The sequence below is a fragment of the Natator depressus genome, chromosome 9 (genome assembly GCF_965152275.1).
Source record: "Natator depressus isolate rNatDep1 chromosome 9, rNatDep2.hap1, whole genome shotgun sequence".
Taxonomy (NCBI): Eukaryota; Metazoa; Chordata; order Testudines; family Cheloniidae; genus Natator; species Natator depressus.
The window spans coordinates 80,637,591-80,653,973 of record NC_134242.1 but is presented as its reverse complement, the minus strand read 5'-3'; the positions used below and the strand labels follow the sequence as shown (position 1 = coordinate 80,653,973).

At 45.6% G+C, this 16,383-nt stretch overlaps 1 protein-coding gene across 2 annotated transcripts in view; it reads right to left on the bottom strand.

Moving 5' to 3' along the window:
* The window catches only part of LOC141993116 (ubiquitin carboxyl-terminal hydrolase 12-like), a 78,130-nt gene that overhangs the window by 1,164 nt on the left and 60,583 nt on the right, over positions 1–16,383 (bottom strand). Inside the window, exons 9-10 of one of the 2 annotated variants that reach the window (XM_074962427.1) lie at positions 12,213–12,307; positions 2,770–3,420 (exon numbers count right to left, since the gene is read on the bottom strand). In XM_074962427.1, the coding sequence (XP_074818528.1) occupies positions 12,251–12,307 (57 nt within the window). In that variant the 3' untranslated portion in view covers positions 2,770–3,420; positions 12,213–12,250. Of the gene's footprint in view, positions 1–2,769; positions 3,421–12,212; positions 12,308–16,383 lie in introns of those variants that run through there. The other variant, XM_074962426.1, reaches the window with a different exon arrangement.

Sequence of the window (16,383 nt, the reverse complement as noted above, 5' to 3'; positions counted from 1 at the left end):
CCACACGATGAAGCCCTTTTTTTTGACTTAAAGGGCTCTTAAAATCGATTTCCTTACTCCACCCCTGACAAGTGGATTAGTGCTTAAATCGGCCTTGACAGGTCGAATTTGGGGTACTGTGGACGCAATTAGACAGTATTGACCTCTGGGAGCTATCCCAGAGTGCTCTGTTGTGACCGCTCTGGACAGCACTCTCAACTCAGATGCACTGGCCAGGTAGACAGGAAAAGGCCCACAAACTTTTGAATTTCAATGTCCTGTTTGCACGGTCACCTGCAGCTTGCCACGCTGGCCAGAGCTCATCAGCAGAGGTGACCATGATGGAGTCCCAGAATCACAAAAGAGCTCCAGCATGGACTGAATGGGAGGTACGGGATCTGGTCGATGTATGGGGAGAGGAATCCGTGCTATCAGAACTCCGTTCCAGTTTTTGAAATGCCAAAATCTCCCAGGGCATGAAGGACAGAGGCCATAACAGGGACCCGAAGCAATGCCATGTGAAACTTAAGGAGCTGAGGCAAGTCTACCAGAGAGGCAAATGGCCGCTCCGGGACAGAGCCCCAAACATGCCACTTCTATGATGAGCTGCATGCCATTTTAGGGGGTTCAGCCACCACTACCCCAGCCATGTTGTTTGACTCCTTCAGTGGAGATGGAGGCAACACAGAAGCAGGTTTTGGGGACGAGGAAGATAGCTCACAGCAAGCAAGTGGAGAAACCGGTTTTCCTGACAGCCAGGAACTGTTTCTCACCCTAGACCTGGAGCCAGTACCCCCCAAACCCACCCAAGGCTGCCTCCCGGACCCGCCAGGCGGAGAAGGGACCTCTGGTGAGTGTACCTTTTTAAAATACTATACATGATTTAAAAGCAAGCATGTTTAATCATTAATGTTCCCTGGCATTTGTGGCTCTCCTGGATGTACTCCCAAAGCCTTTGCAAAAGGTTTCTGGGGAGGGCAGCCTTATTCCGTCCACCATGGTAGGACACTTTACCACACCAGGCCAGTAGCATGTACTCAGAAATCATTGTAGAACAAAGCATTGCAGTATATGTTTGCTGGCTTTCAAACAACATCCGTTCTGTATCTCTCTGTTATCCTCAGGAGAGTGATATCATTCATGGTCACATGGTTGAAATAGGGTGCTTTTCTTAAGGGGACATTCAGAGGTGCCCGAGCCTCCTGGGCTGTTTGCCTGTGGCTGAACAGAAATGTTCCCTGCTGTTAGCCATGGGGAGGGGTGAAGGGCTAGCCACGTGGTGGGGGGAGGCAAAATGCGACCTTGGAACGAAAGCACATGTGCTGTGTATGTAATGTTAACAGCAAGGTTTACCGTGAAAGAGTGTAGCCATTGTTCTAGAAAATGTGTCTTTTTAAATACCACTGTCTCTCTTTTTTTTTTTTTTCTCTCCACCAGCTGCATGTGTTTCAAGGATCACAGGATCTTCTCCTTCCCAGAGGCTAGTGAAGATGGCAAAAAAACGCACTCGTGATGAAATGTTCTCTGAGCTCATGCTGTCCTCCCACACTGACAGAGCACAGACGAATGCGTGGAGGCAGACAATGTCAGAGTGCAGGAAAGCACAAAATGACCAGGAGAAGAGGTGGCGGGCTGAAGAGGGGGCTGAAGCTGAAAGGTGGCGGCAGCGTGATGAGAGAAGGCAGGATTCAATGCTGAGGCTGCTGGAGGATCAAACCAATATGCTCCAGCGTATGGTTTAGCTGCAGGAAAGGCAGCAGGAGCACAGACCGCCGCTACAGCCCCTGTGTAACAAATCGCCCTTCTCCCCAAGTTCCATAGCCTCCTCACCCAGACACCCAAGAACGCGGTGGGGGGACCTCTGGCCCCCCGGCCACTTCACCCCAGAGGATTGCCCAAGCAACAGAAGGCTGGTATTCAATAAGATTTAAAGTTTTAAACTTTTAAAGTGTTGTGTGGCCTTGTCCTTCCCTCCTCCACCACCCCTCCTGGGCTACCTTGGTAGTTATCCCCCTATTTGTGTGATGAATGAATAAAGAATGCATGAATGTGAAGCAACAATGACTTTATTGCCTCTGCAAGCGGTGATTGAAGGGAGGAGGGGAGGGTGGTTAGCTTACAGGGAAGTAGAGTGAACCAAGGGGCGGTGGGTTTCATCATGGAGAAACAAACAGAACTTTCACACCGTAGCCTGGCCAGTCATGAAACTGGTTTTCAAAGCTTCTTTGATGCGCACCGCGCCCTCCTGTGCTCTTCTAACCACCCTGGTGTCTGGCTGTGCAAAACCAGCAGCCAGGCGATTTGCCTCAACCTCCCACCCCACCATAAACGTCTCCCCCTTACTCTCACAGAGATTGTGGAGCGCACAGCAAGCAGTAATAACAGTGGGAATATTGGTTTCACTGAGGTCTAACCGAGTCAGTAAACTGCACCAGTGCGCTTTTAAATGTCCAAATGCACATTCTACCACCATTCTGCACTTGCTCAGCTTGTAGTTGAACAGCTCCTGACTACTGTCTAGGCTGCCTGTGTACGGCTTCACGAGCCATGACATTAAGGGGTAGGCTGGGTCCCCAAGGATACATATACGCATTTCAACATCCGCAATGGTTATTTTCTGGTCTGGGAATAAAGTCCCTTCTTGCAGCTTTTGAAACAGACCAGAGCTCCTGAAGATGCTTTCCCGGCCATCCTACGTTGATGTTGGTGACACGTCCCTTGTGATCCACCAGTGCTTGCAGCACTATTGAAAAGTACCCCTTGCGGTTTATGTACTCGCCGGCTTGGTGCTCTGGTGCCAAGATAGGGATATAGGTTCCGTCTATGGCCCCACCACAGTTAGGGAATCCCATTGCAGCAAAGCCATCCACTATGACCTGTATATTTCCCAGGGTCACTACCCTTGATATCAGCAGATCTTTGATTGCATTGGCTACTTACATCACAGCAGCCCCCACAGCAGATTTGCCCACTCCAAATTGATTCCTGACTGACCGGTAGCTGTCTCGCTTCTCAACTGTGAGGGCTGCTCTCATCTTGGTAGTCTTGCGCCTCAGGGCAGGGGAAAGCAAGTCACAAAGTTCCATGAAAGTGCCCTTACTCATGCAAAAGTTTCGCAACCACTGAGAATCGTCCCAGACCCGCAACACTATGCGGGCCCACCAGTCTGTGCTTGTTTCCCGAGCCCAGAATCAGCGTTCCACTGCATGAACCTGCCCCATTAGCACTATGATGCCCACTTTGCCAGGGCCCGTGCTTTGAGAGAAGTCTGTGTCCATGTCCTCATCACTCACGTCACCGTGCTGACGTCGCCTACTCGCCTGGTATCGCTTTGCCAGGTTCTGGTGCTACATATACTGCTGGATAATGTGCGTGGTGTTTAATGTGCTCCTAATTGCCAAAGTGATCCGAGCGGGCTCCATACTTGCTGTGGTATGGCATCTGCACAGAAAAAAGGCGTGGAACGATTGTCTGCCCTTGCTTTCACGGAGGGAGGGAGGGAACGGGGGCCTGACGATATGTACCCAGAACCACCCGCGACAATGTTTTAGCCCTATCAAGCACTGGGATTTCTACCCAGAATTCAAATGGGCGGAGGAGACTGCAGGAACTGTGGGATAGCCACCCACAGTGCAACGCTCCGGAAGTCAACGGTTGCCTTAGTACTGTGGACACACTCTGCCGACTACATGCACTTAGAGCATTTGTGTGGGGACACACACAATCAACTGTATAAAAACGCTTTCTACAAAACTGACTTCTATAAATTCGACCTAATTTTGTAGTGTAGACATACCCTAAGACACTTAAGCCTTGTCCACACTACAAAAATTACCCATTGCTGACAATGGGTGTCACCAATGAGGGAGCTGAATTGGTCCTAAGCAGCCCTTTAGATGCAAGTGTAGCCAACAACAAGGCATGCTAGATCCCTTTTCAGAAGCCTCCATTAAACAAGCCTCTGCTTGTTGATGGAGTTTCACTGAGGATGATTTTGGCTCAGTATCTGTGAGCCTAAAATGTTTTTGACAGACAGCCAAGCACCTGTTTTTACAAAGGGACTGTAAGATGTTTGGGATGGAGCTGTGACACACAAGTTTTCCACAGCAGGTGGGGGCTGGTTTGTGTGTTCGAAGCGGCTACTGGAAATAAAAACAGTTCAGGAAAGATTATCCTGAGGTGTAGCCACTTATTTGTCTCCCAACGAAGCATTAAACCATTGCAGAATTCCACACCCTTCTTGGCCACGTGTAAGACACAATGCATGTCTCATTTACAATCCCACTCTGACAGCCACCATTTCTGACTGAATACTCTCCTATATTGGCAGGCACTGTTACCAAGTAACAGGCAACGATGACTCAAGGAACTGAGAGAAATCTCATAACAAATTGTTCCTTTAACAGCACTTCCAGTCACCTGTTACTGAACCTCTGCAGGGTTTTTTCTGTTCTCTTTAAGCCAGGAAATTCTATGTTTTGTGGCTACCTGATGTATGTTATGATGCTATCAGCGTGCTGTTATTGCCGTGCAGCCTGTTTTACTTGGTGCTGCTGAAAGATGCCAGATTGACAACCCTAGAGGTCCTCTGTTTATCCATGGAATAGGAACAGCTCAGACAAGGATGGTATAAGCTTCCCCCTTGCTGTCTCTCCAAAGTGCTACAGTTCTGACCTGAGTGAACTGCTTCTTTGCTCTACATCTCTGACCATCCTTATTAACAAGCGTGGTAATTGAAATGATAGCTCTGTAGTTCACTTCTGCAATCCCCACATCTTTGTGTACAGCGATATTCCAGCACTGCTTTGGAGGTGTGTGCTATCTCATCCTGTTTGTTTGCAAACACTTGTATTGTGATGCCAGAACGTGTTGAATTGCAGAGTGAATCACACATGCTGCTCAGTGTCTCAGGAACACTTGGGGCTTTGGTTTTTTTTATTATTATTATTTATTTATTTATTTATTTATTTATATTATACTGTTTGTAAACATCTGCATAAAGATGATACTGAGATTTTTTTAATGTTCTAGAATGAGCTTTGCACTTTACAAAATTCATATTCTTATTCAATATTTGTATTACAGTAGTGTCCAGAGGCCTTGCTCAAGATCAGGGCCCCACTGTACTGGAAGCTCTTCAAATAAAGACATGGTCCCCGGCCTTGAAGAAATTATAGTTAAGATGACAAATGATATAGGAAGGGTGGAGGTAAAGGGCACAATCAAGCTTTTATAGACCTAGCTACTGTGATCTCATCAGATCTCTTAAGCAATGTTAAGCTCTTTAATACGGGTATGGGAGCTCATCATGGAAAATCTAGGTAGGCTGTAGCAGGGGTGCTGGAACAATTTGTATAGTTGTGGTGCTGAGAGCCACTCAACCAAACTGTAAACCCTGTATCTGATGGAAATCACTTCAAGGCGGGGTGTGTGTGTGTGTGTGTGTGTGTGTGCGCGTGCAGCAACACCTCCAGCTGCCCTAGTTCCTATGGGCTGTAGGAAATGATATAAAACAGGTTAGTAGGTGGCATGCTTTCTTCTGAGAATACTATGAAAGCTCTGGAAATGGGGTTCTAATCTGAACCTCTCAACCTCACCAGAGGGTGCTGCACAGCACTTCTGCTTTGGTTTAGTGAAAATGGGACATTCTGCAATGGTTTAAGGTTATGACAGTTCTGTATAGTCATAGGAACCTACAATCATTTGAAGTTTAGCTTTTTTATAGTCTAAGCTGATGGCTTTTTATTTTTCATTTGCATTGACTGACATGGCAGCATATGGAATTTTGTACAAAAAGTAAGATGAGTGGGAGCCCAGGTTAAACTAGAACACTAATAAATAATAATAATAGTAACATGAGGAATCTATCAAGAGCCTTTAGCACTATGAGCTAAACCATATGTCCTGGTTTCTTCCGTTCATCGTGGAAGTGGACTCCTCTCCATACCCTATCTCCCCCAGCCAAAAAATGTATATCCTTGGGTCACACTTGAGATTTAAAAACGACCTTTAAAATATTATCTAGCTGAAATAGCTTTGAATCGTAGATTCAGGGCACAGCTGACGAGGCAAGTCAGTGAGTCCCAGTCATTTGCCTTTGCAACCCTAGCAGACAAGTGGCATCTGACAAACAGACACTCTGACAGAAGCACAAGGAAAAGAGAGGGCATGAACTAGTAGTGCCTGTTAGCATGCTAGAGTTAATAGAACAATGAGTAACAATTTTAACTCCGTGCTCTGGGATTTATCAGACCTGTCGGGCAGAGGATGTGGAATCTCAATGGACAGTCATATTTTAATGGTGTAATATGACAGTGTTGGAGCAAAGAGCATTGATGCATGTAGTCACAGTGAAACCTCGATCCTTTCTCTCTGGTGTGTGTAGCAATGGGTGCTGAGTAACCAAGAGCCTGAATCATTTTTGTGTACACTAATAGCCTTGATGTTAAGTTGAAAACCTGACTGAAAAGGGTGTCCAACAACCCCTAGTGTGGTGACGGTCTAAGGTGATTTAACTTGCGTCTTTCAGTGTAACAAGTGTTGGTTATGCCTCAAGCTGAGCAAACTCACTAAACCAATTTCTTCTGCGTCTGTCTGCAAATTGCTGCCAGCTACCAGACAATTTTCTCAGGTCTGTTTGTTGTTTGAAATTATTTGCCAATTTTTTTCTGCAGACTGAGGTATTTGCAAAGATTAGTTGCATGATCTTACATTGTATTATTTGCGAAACAGCAGGTTATCATGTAATTATCAATTATGGCCCTGATTTGCCTTTCACTTTGGACTCAATCCTGCAAGGGAAGTAAGTAGGGGAACTGGCAGGGGTTGTGACTGCTCTATTTGGTGGAAGGGTATGTTCACCCCTTGCCCAGAGATTCAGAATCTTGGGGTACTTTTGGACCTGACCCTGCTCTTGGTAGCAACAGTGGCTCATATTGCTTTTTTACTTTTCTGCATTGCTGAGGGTTTGCAGCCTTCTCTTGATAAGGCTGGTCTCACCACAGATATAGATACCTTTGCATCTCCAGGTTGAACTGTTGCACTGAACTCTACTGGGGACAATCCCAAAGACAGCTTGGAAGTTACAGCTATGCAAAGTGCAGTGGCCGACTTGCTTACGCGGAATGGGTCATCTATAAAGCAATATATGGCATGGGACCTACCTCTTGTAGGGACCATCTTTTCCCCTTGAGTACCATTGCAACAGCAAAAGTCAACTGAAGAGCCCCCTCTAGTGGTCCGTAGAGGTGCACTCGAGGACTGGAGGCAGGGCATTTTCAGGAGGGGTTCCTGGCTGTGACATCCACTCCCTCTCAGAGCAGAGTGCAAGGCATGTCTGCTAGTCTAGCATCGAGCATATAAACCATTGCTAGGTTAGTTACTATGATTGCCTAGGATGTTACAGGAAAGGGAGGTATTGGTGCTACCATTTGTGGGCAGTTTATTGTGTTCCAACCACAGCAGTGCGTGCATAAAAATTATTCTATCAGTCAAATATGGGAGCACACTGGGGTCCTTTCAAACACGGATCTGTCTGACGAGACAGTTAAGCACTAGCAGATACTGTAGATAGTGGTTTGTCCTCTCACCAATGGTCCAACCCTGGAGCAGACTTAGCAGGTAGCAGAGTTGTCAACCAGGTGATTAGACTTGCCACGCAAATGAGTTGTGCACACTGCCATACCCAGCAAATGAACCAAGAGCCCCGTGGTCCGTGAACAGTTGTTCTGCTGGATGGGAGGGGGCTACTCTCCTTGGCCAAACAGGGAGGTGCTGGTCCTTTCTTGAAGGTGCCCTAGGCATATCTCACAGAGACACATCTATGAGCTCTCTCCTGGCTGGGGTGTTTGTAGCACAACTCTTCAGATAGCGCTTACAGGGTCATCTTCCTGATCCAAGCACATCAGTCAATTCTCTAGTCACACAGCTGACACAGGACTAGCTAAGTGGACAGCCATGAATAGAAACCTCTCTCCCTCCCCATAACCAACTTCCAGTCATTCTGGCCAACTCTCCTGGGACTCCAGTGTAAACGGATATCGGAGGATACACAGCAGACGTGCTCCGACCTGCTACCACAAGAGCCAGCGTTACCCACCTTTCCCATATGCCTGCTGGGAACAGGAGGTAATTACCGGCAGAGGGAAGAAAAACACTCAGCTAGTGCAACTGCTTTCACCGCCACACTGGCTCTGGCAGACAGACTTCATTTACACTTTGCTTACACTGTCAACTATCTGTCACTTCACTTTCCCTTGTTTCTGCAGCTCTGTGCTGCTGTCTCTTTCTGAGCAGCTCCTATCTGGGAAACATCACATTTGCTTTGTATAGATGTACAATCTGCAGCAGCTCAGCTGCCAGTCAGACCTGGGATGTATGGCTGTCTGTTAGCAGGGAGGAACATTGGAAGGGCCACGCTGGGTCTCACCATTAGTCCCTCTAGCTCAGCATCCTGGTGTCAGAGGGTGCTATGCCTCCAGCTTTAATTCAGTCTCTCTGTGAGCATGTCCTTTACTGTGCCAGGCCCTAGGCTTCCACTTTTTGCAAGGGTTAGACCTGCAGCTCCATTACCCTGAGACTGGGCTCTCTGGCTTCTGCACTCCTTTTTCTCACCATGGCTCTCCAATGAGTTCAAATGAGTTTAAACCCCAGGTAGAGACTTTACTCCTTTGGAGAGCGATTCCACCAGCAGGTCTGTGCAGAAACGCACAGCAGCCTTTTCAAAACAAGCCAGCATTTACTAGTCAACTGGAATACAGGATTCAAGGATCCCTAGGCTAGTCCAGAAAAGCACAACTTCACGGAGAGCCCATGTGGGCAGTGTCACCTGCCTTCTTCTCCAAAACCTCCCAGATTTCATCTCTCTCTGCCCTGGGCAACAGCCATCATGTCTCACAGTCTGCTCACACCCAGCCCTTTGACTCAAGTTGCAGCATGTTGCGCGTATTCTGCTTCCCTTGTCTTCCATCATTAAATGTTAGTGTCCGATGTTTGGCCTCCAGTGTATCTCTGAGGCAACTGCATTCATATGTGGACAGTTCTTGATAGCTCATTCATATGAGTGCAGATATCAATATCCTATCCATTATCTCAAGGTCCCAGAGGATAATTTAACTCTTTCACACCCAGTGGATAACAATACCAAGCAAGTGGGGAAACTGAGTCACACATCCATTAAAAATATTATTAAAATGTACCCATTCTCCACACCGGGTATAGCCCTTCCTAGGGTCCTGATACTAATGGTCTCACTGGCGTCCTTTTTTACCTTCTTTTCCACTCATCACTTTTGTTGTTGATGAGAAAAGGGAGAAAAAAAACAGATTCCATTAAGTCTCCCTAGGACCTCCCTATTACTCATCTATTTTACCTGGACGGTGATAAGGGCCAGATCTTGTCAGATTTAATGGGACTTAGGTGCTTAGGCACTTCAGAAAATCCCCCAAGGTGCCTAGCTGCATCTTTAGCACCTAAATATCTTCTAAATGTGGCCCTAAAATATGAGGCTGATGGGTGGCAGTACAGTCCAGCCAGCCAGCCTCAATTGTTGTATCCTGTTGAATTTAGCCTGTAATCTCTTTGGGAGAAAAGGATAGTCTCTTCACTTGTTTATGGGAAGCACCTAACGTACTTTTGGGCTCTCAAAAGGAATAAAAATGTGTGGCTATGTAGGGGAGGGATGATGTGCTGGGGGGCTGGATACAGGATTTTGGTTTGATCCTGTTTCTAGTTATTGCATCTGTGCTCCATTTCCCCCATTAAGTGACGTTTCCATCCCAAGGAAATGTTTAGAGAAAGTTCTGAGCGACTGGGATGACACAGAATGGGTGCTTGCTCCTTGGCTGATTCAGCGAATGTAGAAGGAGTGGGAAGGAAGGAAGTGTAGTCTACTCCTGTGCTATAGTTTTGGAAAATCTGCCTCCCTTTGTTGTAATCATTTCACTCATTCACCTGCAATCTCTGACACCGCAGTGTGATTTCTCTGCTACGGAGTGAAACACACAGCCCCGTTACTTTGACTTACTGTTCTAAAAAAATGGAACTCAACTGGCAAATACATTAATAGCCATAGGTGTCCTCATGCTGATTGATGAGATGTCTGTGCCAGCGTGTCAATGTAATTGATCTCTGGGGGCAGATTCATAAATGTGCTTATGAAACTAGAATCATAAAAAATTTCTGCCGGGACAACGTGGCAGGTATTAAGGAGGAAGTCACAAAATCAGCTCAAGTAGCTGCTGCACAGATTCCCAGAGCCTTGTTTAATTTTGTTAAGTGAATTTTATGCCAGTGAAAGTTGCCATATTGACAGCACCAGACTGATGTCTTTGGCTTATCCATAGAACAGAGGCATCATGGACAAGGGCAATATAAGCATTCCCTGCACCATCAGTCCTGGCTTGGACAGATATACCTCTAGGAAAAGGAAAGTAGTTCAACTGTTGGCCCCTGTACGGAGACAATGCCAGAACTGTGGTTGCCCGTGTAACCTTAATTCAGCCCCCTTGTGCATATGCATTATGATACAGTCTTAAATTGCATGATCACCTATTATTTTTTCCACAGAACCCCTGACTCATTCAGTACACAGGACAGACAGTGCTCGAATAATGAGCAGCTATTCAATAGGATTTCTCCTCATTGTTCAATGTGTGGCCCCAGGCTATCTTTATGGCACACTACTCAGACCCTACTCTGAAGACAGAATTATGAACTTCCTTAGGGCCTTTTCTATGGTGCTCATCCCTATAGTATCTGAGTCCTTCATAAACATTAAGGAATGTCTCTTTACAACACCCCTGTGAGGTGAGGGAGTGGTATTATGCCTATTTTACAGATGGGAAACTAAGGCATGGAGAGATTAAGTATTCACTAATTTCAGTTACCCCAAAGTATCCATTAATGTTGGGTGCTGAGTGTGAGACACCTAGGACCTGATTTTTCGGAGTACTAAGCATTATATAGCACTTTATATCCTCAAATCACAGCTTGCAACTGTCAGTGCTCAGCACTTCTGCAAATCAGATCCCTGGGTCTCAGGTAAGGTACCCTGAGAAGAGGAACACACAATTAGTTACACCTGTGAAAAGTTTGGTTTAGATGAGGACGTCTGTGACAGAGGAAGGGGTAGAATCCAGTTCTCCAGGGCAGCACTTAATTGCCTTAACCTTGAAGCTATCCTTTCTCTTCCTGCAGTCCCCAGCCTCGTTCACTACACACCCTCCATTTTCGGCAACAGATGAAGCAGGGGGTCTTACAGACAACAGCCTCCTTCAGTACACAACCCTGATCCATCCCCAGAGCAGATCTGTTTTGTGCACTGAATGAGGTACTTATAGGCTTTGGTACAATGCATGAAGGCGGGCCAAGCCCAGGGTATCTATACAAGTATACTTTTCCCCTGTAAATCAGAACATAGTGATCTTGACCTTTAAATGCACCACATGGTTGGAGATGGAACTGAAGCAAAACCCTCTGATCTGAGCACCCCTGAGCACCAAAGACAGCTCCAGACCCCAATCTTGAAGCTCAGGCCCACCTGCATAGCTAAGCTGGCCATTTGAATGGGAAAGCAAAAGTTTTGTCAGGTGTGTCTTTGCTACACGGTAGAGGCATATTTATTCTCTGGGCTGTTCAGTCCATCCTTTTAAATAGCCAAGCACACTGGGCAGCCACCAGCCAATGCACAAGGGTGAAAGCAGGAAACAACAAACTTCACACAGCTGGCTTTTCAGCTTTGAAGGTCAGCTCTGAATAGCAGCCTGCTGGAGATTCACACTGTAATATTCCAGACAGGCTACCATTGCTCTATTTTTAGCCTCCAAGCCCTCTTAAAACAACAACATCAACAAAAAAACCTCACGTATTCTGTCAAAAAGAAAAGACCCAAAATATTTCAAATCTGCTGCATATCAATTCATAATGCACCTCCCATCCCTGTGCAAACCAGTGAGTGAGACCCCAAGCCTTTTCCCCAGCAGTTTCAATGAGATCGCTCTGAATTCAGTTTGACAGCACACAGAAAAACATGACCAGTTATAGTGGCTATACTGCAATCTCTGATCCAAAGGTATTAAAGCAGTGCAAAAGTTGGAAAGCAGGATGTAGAGATAGGCCCAAACCCACACCTTGGCTCCCAACAAACCAGAACTTCAAGGAACTCACTCTGTGGCTCTGGCTATCCTTAATAATATGTGAAATGGTGGGCCTCAGATTGCACACATTATATTTACCTAGATTAGACAGCCCACTTCTGTGTCCATCTTGATAGCTACAACATGCTCCTCAGAACAGAGGCTGTATCTTCTTCCTTGTGCACAGTGACAAGCTGTAATAAATAACAATGTGATGACAATAATGTGATGACTATGCTCACACGATAAATGGCATCTGATAAATTGCATTCATTGTCCCCTTGTGACTTCCTCACCTGTAGTTATCCCCACCTGTCAATCCCTCCCTCAGAGCACTCATAGCTTTCCAAACCCAGCAAACAGCAAAACGGACAAAGCAGAATTTCCCCAACAACCCTGACCTGGCAGAGGGGAGGTGGAGATCATGACCTAAGCGGTCATGCTCTCTAGCCTCAGGTTCCATGATGTTCTGATCAATTGCCATGCTGACAGGGACAAGATGACCTACTGCATGTCACTTCCAACCCCAGGGTGATGGGGTGGGGTTCAGTGCAAAAAGCACTCACTGTTTATAAGAAAAGGCACATCTCTTTTGTCTTCTGAATGCCACCTGCAATTATGGTTTTTACAGCTACTGGAGGACATACACACAGCGCCGGCTGGGCTTTGCACACCAAATTGCATGATGCCAGCTGTGATGTTGTGTGACTGAAATATGACCATTTGTATCATTAATATTGCCACGGTTAGATAGTTGCAACAAATCTTGTACAAAATATGTCATGTAAGGTATCAATGGAAAAGTTACAGTCTATCAAATATGATTATCCTATTTGTAGGTATGTATCATCTTTGTATCTAAAGTGATGAATATTGACTATGTATCAATATTTCCAATGTGTTTGCTCCTGGGGTAACGCCCACAAGGGAGTTTATATTCAGTCTAGCCAGCACATTGTGAATGAACCATTCAAGTTGATGGCCCCTTAAAGAACACAATAGGACATAGAAGAAGCTTGTCCCCTCCTAGTGAGCCTTCCTCTGGACATTTCAGCCAAAATTTGGGTAATGGCTGCTCCTGTGAGTCCTCAAAGCATGTAAGGGCATGTGACTTGCTCATGTGATCCTGGTCTCCATCTTGTGCCTGTAATTTTCCATGAACTAAGATTGAGAGCACCCTCTCCACATGGGAGAAGGTATAAAGGACCTTGGACGCATCTCCATTTTACCTCTTCCCTGCTCTGATATCTGGACTATGGACTTACACTAAAAGGAGCATACTGACTATGGACTGAGGACCTTCCAATCTTTTGGAAATTACCAGAGACTTTACAAGCCAGCAATCTGTAACATTAGTGCTGCAAACCTGATCCAAGAACTTTGCAATGATTGCAAGTATATGACTTCCTAAACCATTTTAACTCTCCTCTTCTTTTTGTTATAAATAAACCTTTAAATTTTAGTTACTAAAGGATTGGCAACAGCATGATTATTGGGTGAGATCTGAGTTATATATTGACTTGGCTGTGTGGTTGATCTCTTGGGATTAGAGGACGCTATATGTGATGAAACTGGTTTTCAGTAACCACTCATCATACAGTCCAGTGTCTGGGTAGTAAAGCAGGAAGACTGCATTTTGGACTTCTTGTTAACTAGTGTGGTGAGACAGAAGTTTACTTTTGTTGCTGGTTTGGTATATTTTATGGAAGAATAATCACCAGTTTGGGGTGAATCTTCCCTATTTCTCAGCAGGCTGTCCTGAATCTGGTATTCTCAGCTGTGACCCACTGAGGCGCAGTGACACCAGCACCTAAAACTCAAGGGCTATCAGGGACCTGAATCTTGAGAGCAGGAACTAGTGTGTATATCTCTATACTGTATTATCTGTATATATCTACTGTATTATCTATGTTTCTTTAAGAAAGCAAAACGAGACCAGCCCTTCACTCTGTTTACACGTGGTAAACTATCTGGAGAATGCCGGTGGCCCACCTACTGCCATGCTACCCATTCTGCTCCTTTATAATGCATCAGCTCAATAAAATCCCAGAGAATCAGAGAGGGAAAAGACCTAGTCAATACCTACCCATGGCCAATGTCAGACTGTTCCCCATTGTGCCTTTGCCAGGACTTTGTTCAGTCCACTTTTAAATGATGCAAAAGATGGGGACTCCACTGGAGAGACTGGGGCTAATAGCCTTCACTGCTAGGACTGTCTGAGCCAAATTTGTCTTTAATGGGGTTACATTAGAGACAAATTTGGCCCTCTCCCCTGCTGTCTAGCCTAAATTTTCCTTTGTTTGGCTTCATCCCAATACTCTTAGTTATATCCCACCCATTCAAGACCACTACAAGCAATGCCCTTTCCTCACCAGTGTTTACACCCTTTATACCCTTGTGTTCACTGCTCATACACAGCTTTCATTGTCACTTGACCACGCTCTCTCTGTCAGGCAACATATGCTCACCTCTGCTGGGTAGCAGAGACAGGAGCAAATTGCAGCAATTCAGTACCAAATGCAGTGAGGAGGCCACATGAAGGGTTAAGAGAGCTATGGAGTACTTTGCCTAGGCCATATAGCTACCCACATGCCTTCTGAACACCCCTAGGCTGCTCCCCCATCTTCCTACTCCTGGTCCTCACCATTATGGCATCTGAGTCACCTTGGTACTCTCTCCCTTTCCCCTTCCACTCATATCCCATACCTCTGCCAGTCCCCATACTCCAAGGGACAATGTGGTACAACAATGATTCTGCCAAAGTCACAGATCTTGCCAAAATCAGATTTCTGTGGATATTTAATGAGATAATGGGTGTCTATATCACTCAGCTCCCTCCTTAGAAGTCATTCCCTCCAGCCCCTTAAATATCTGTGCTGACCTTCCCTCTCAAACCAGTATTGTTCTGGCACAAGAGACAGCTTCAGAACATGTTCTCATCCGAGTCCCCTGCAGATCACTGGGGGGATCCTGCGATGGAAAGTGAGGCACTTATACTTGCGCCAAAGTGCAAAAGCATCATAGAAATACAACTGATGAAACTGATCATCTTTTTTTTTTTTTCCAGTTGTAGTCTCATCCGTAGTGGGAGCAGTTCATGTGACAGGCAAAAAGTGCCAATGTTCTCATCTCAAACACACACACCAAGACAATGACCATTCTGCACGCACTCCGACATCCTCAGCAGCAGCTAGCGCTGCTGTCTAAAGCACCCTGGTTTTCCCAGTGCCGTCATTGTTTCCTACATATTCAAAAGGGAAATAATGTAAAGTGTACTTCTGCCTCCCCCTCAAAACTGTTCTCTCTGCCTCCCTGGAGAATGGCAATGGACCAGTCTGTAGAATGTTTCATGGCACAATGGAGGCTGTGATATTTACCAGCTGAATGATCTGGTTAGATGGATAAAAATTCCAGGTGGACATGATTATCGTTGGGTTAGCACCCACGATATGTTTGATACTGTATAGTATACAAAAATAAAAGCAGTCTTTGACCATAAGAGCGCACAGGAAATCTCCATGATACTGCAAAATGCTGCCCAGCGGTGAACCTAAAGACACCGAGGAGAAATGGGTTTAGCACTTTTCAGCAGAGTTGATGGGCTTAAATTCAACTCAAAGAGCTGAACACCACAGCAATGTGGGAACAGATCCAAACTCTCTCAGGTGGGCTGGACCCAAAGCTCTAGCTCTTTTGGAAAGTTCAGATTTGACTTTCAACTGAAACTCAAAACATCTTTGCGGCCTCCAAATAGACATGGATTTTTCAAAATGGAGTGTCGTGGCTTTGATTTGATTTTGTGACAAAAATGGCAATGGCTGGTCATATGTTTGCATCTTCTGGGCTGAATGAGTCCTTGCATCCCTGTATGCAATCCACTGTGATTAGTCCAACTTGTTGGCTTCATTTTGAGTTTTGCCTTTGTGATCATGGGATCAACTGAACCTGAAACTCAAAACAATCCTCAAGGACTGGAATGTAAGGTGTTCTGAAATTGACAAAAGTCTGACAAGTTTTGTATGGCTGTGTTTCCGACCTTGAAAATGACAGCTCTAGTGTCCTGGTTACTGGGAACTGCAGAAATCAAGGCACCAAGACTCAGTAGCAAGGGACATAACTATGATCATGGCTGCTTTTCACGATATCCACAAAGCCCTTTCTAAACTCCCACAGTCTTGTCCCAGACTACCCTGGCCTTAGTGTAAATCCCTAGGACATTGCAATCACAGTACTGTATCTTTGTTATAATAGTGGCTACAATAGATACTCC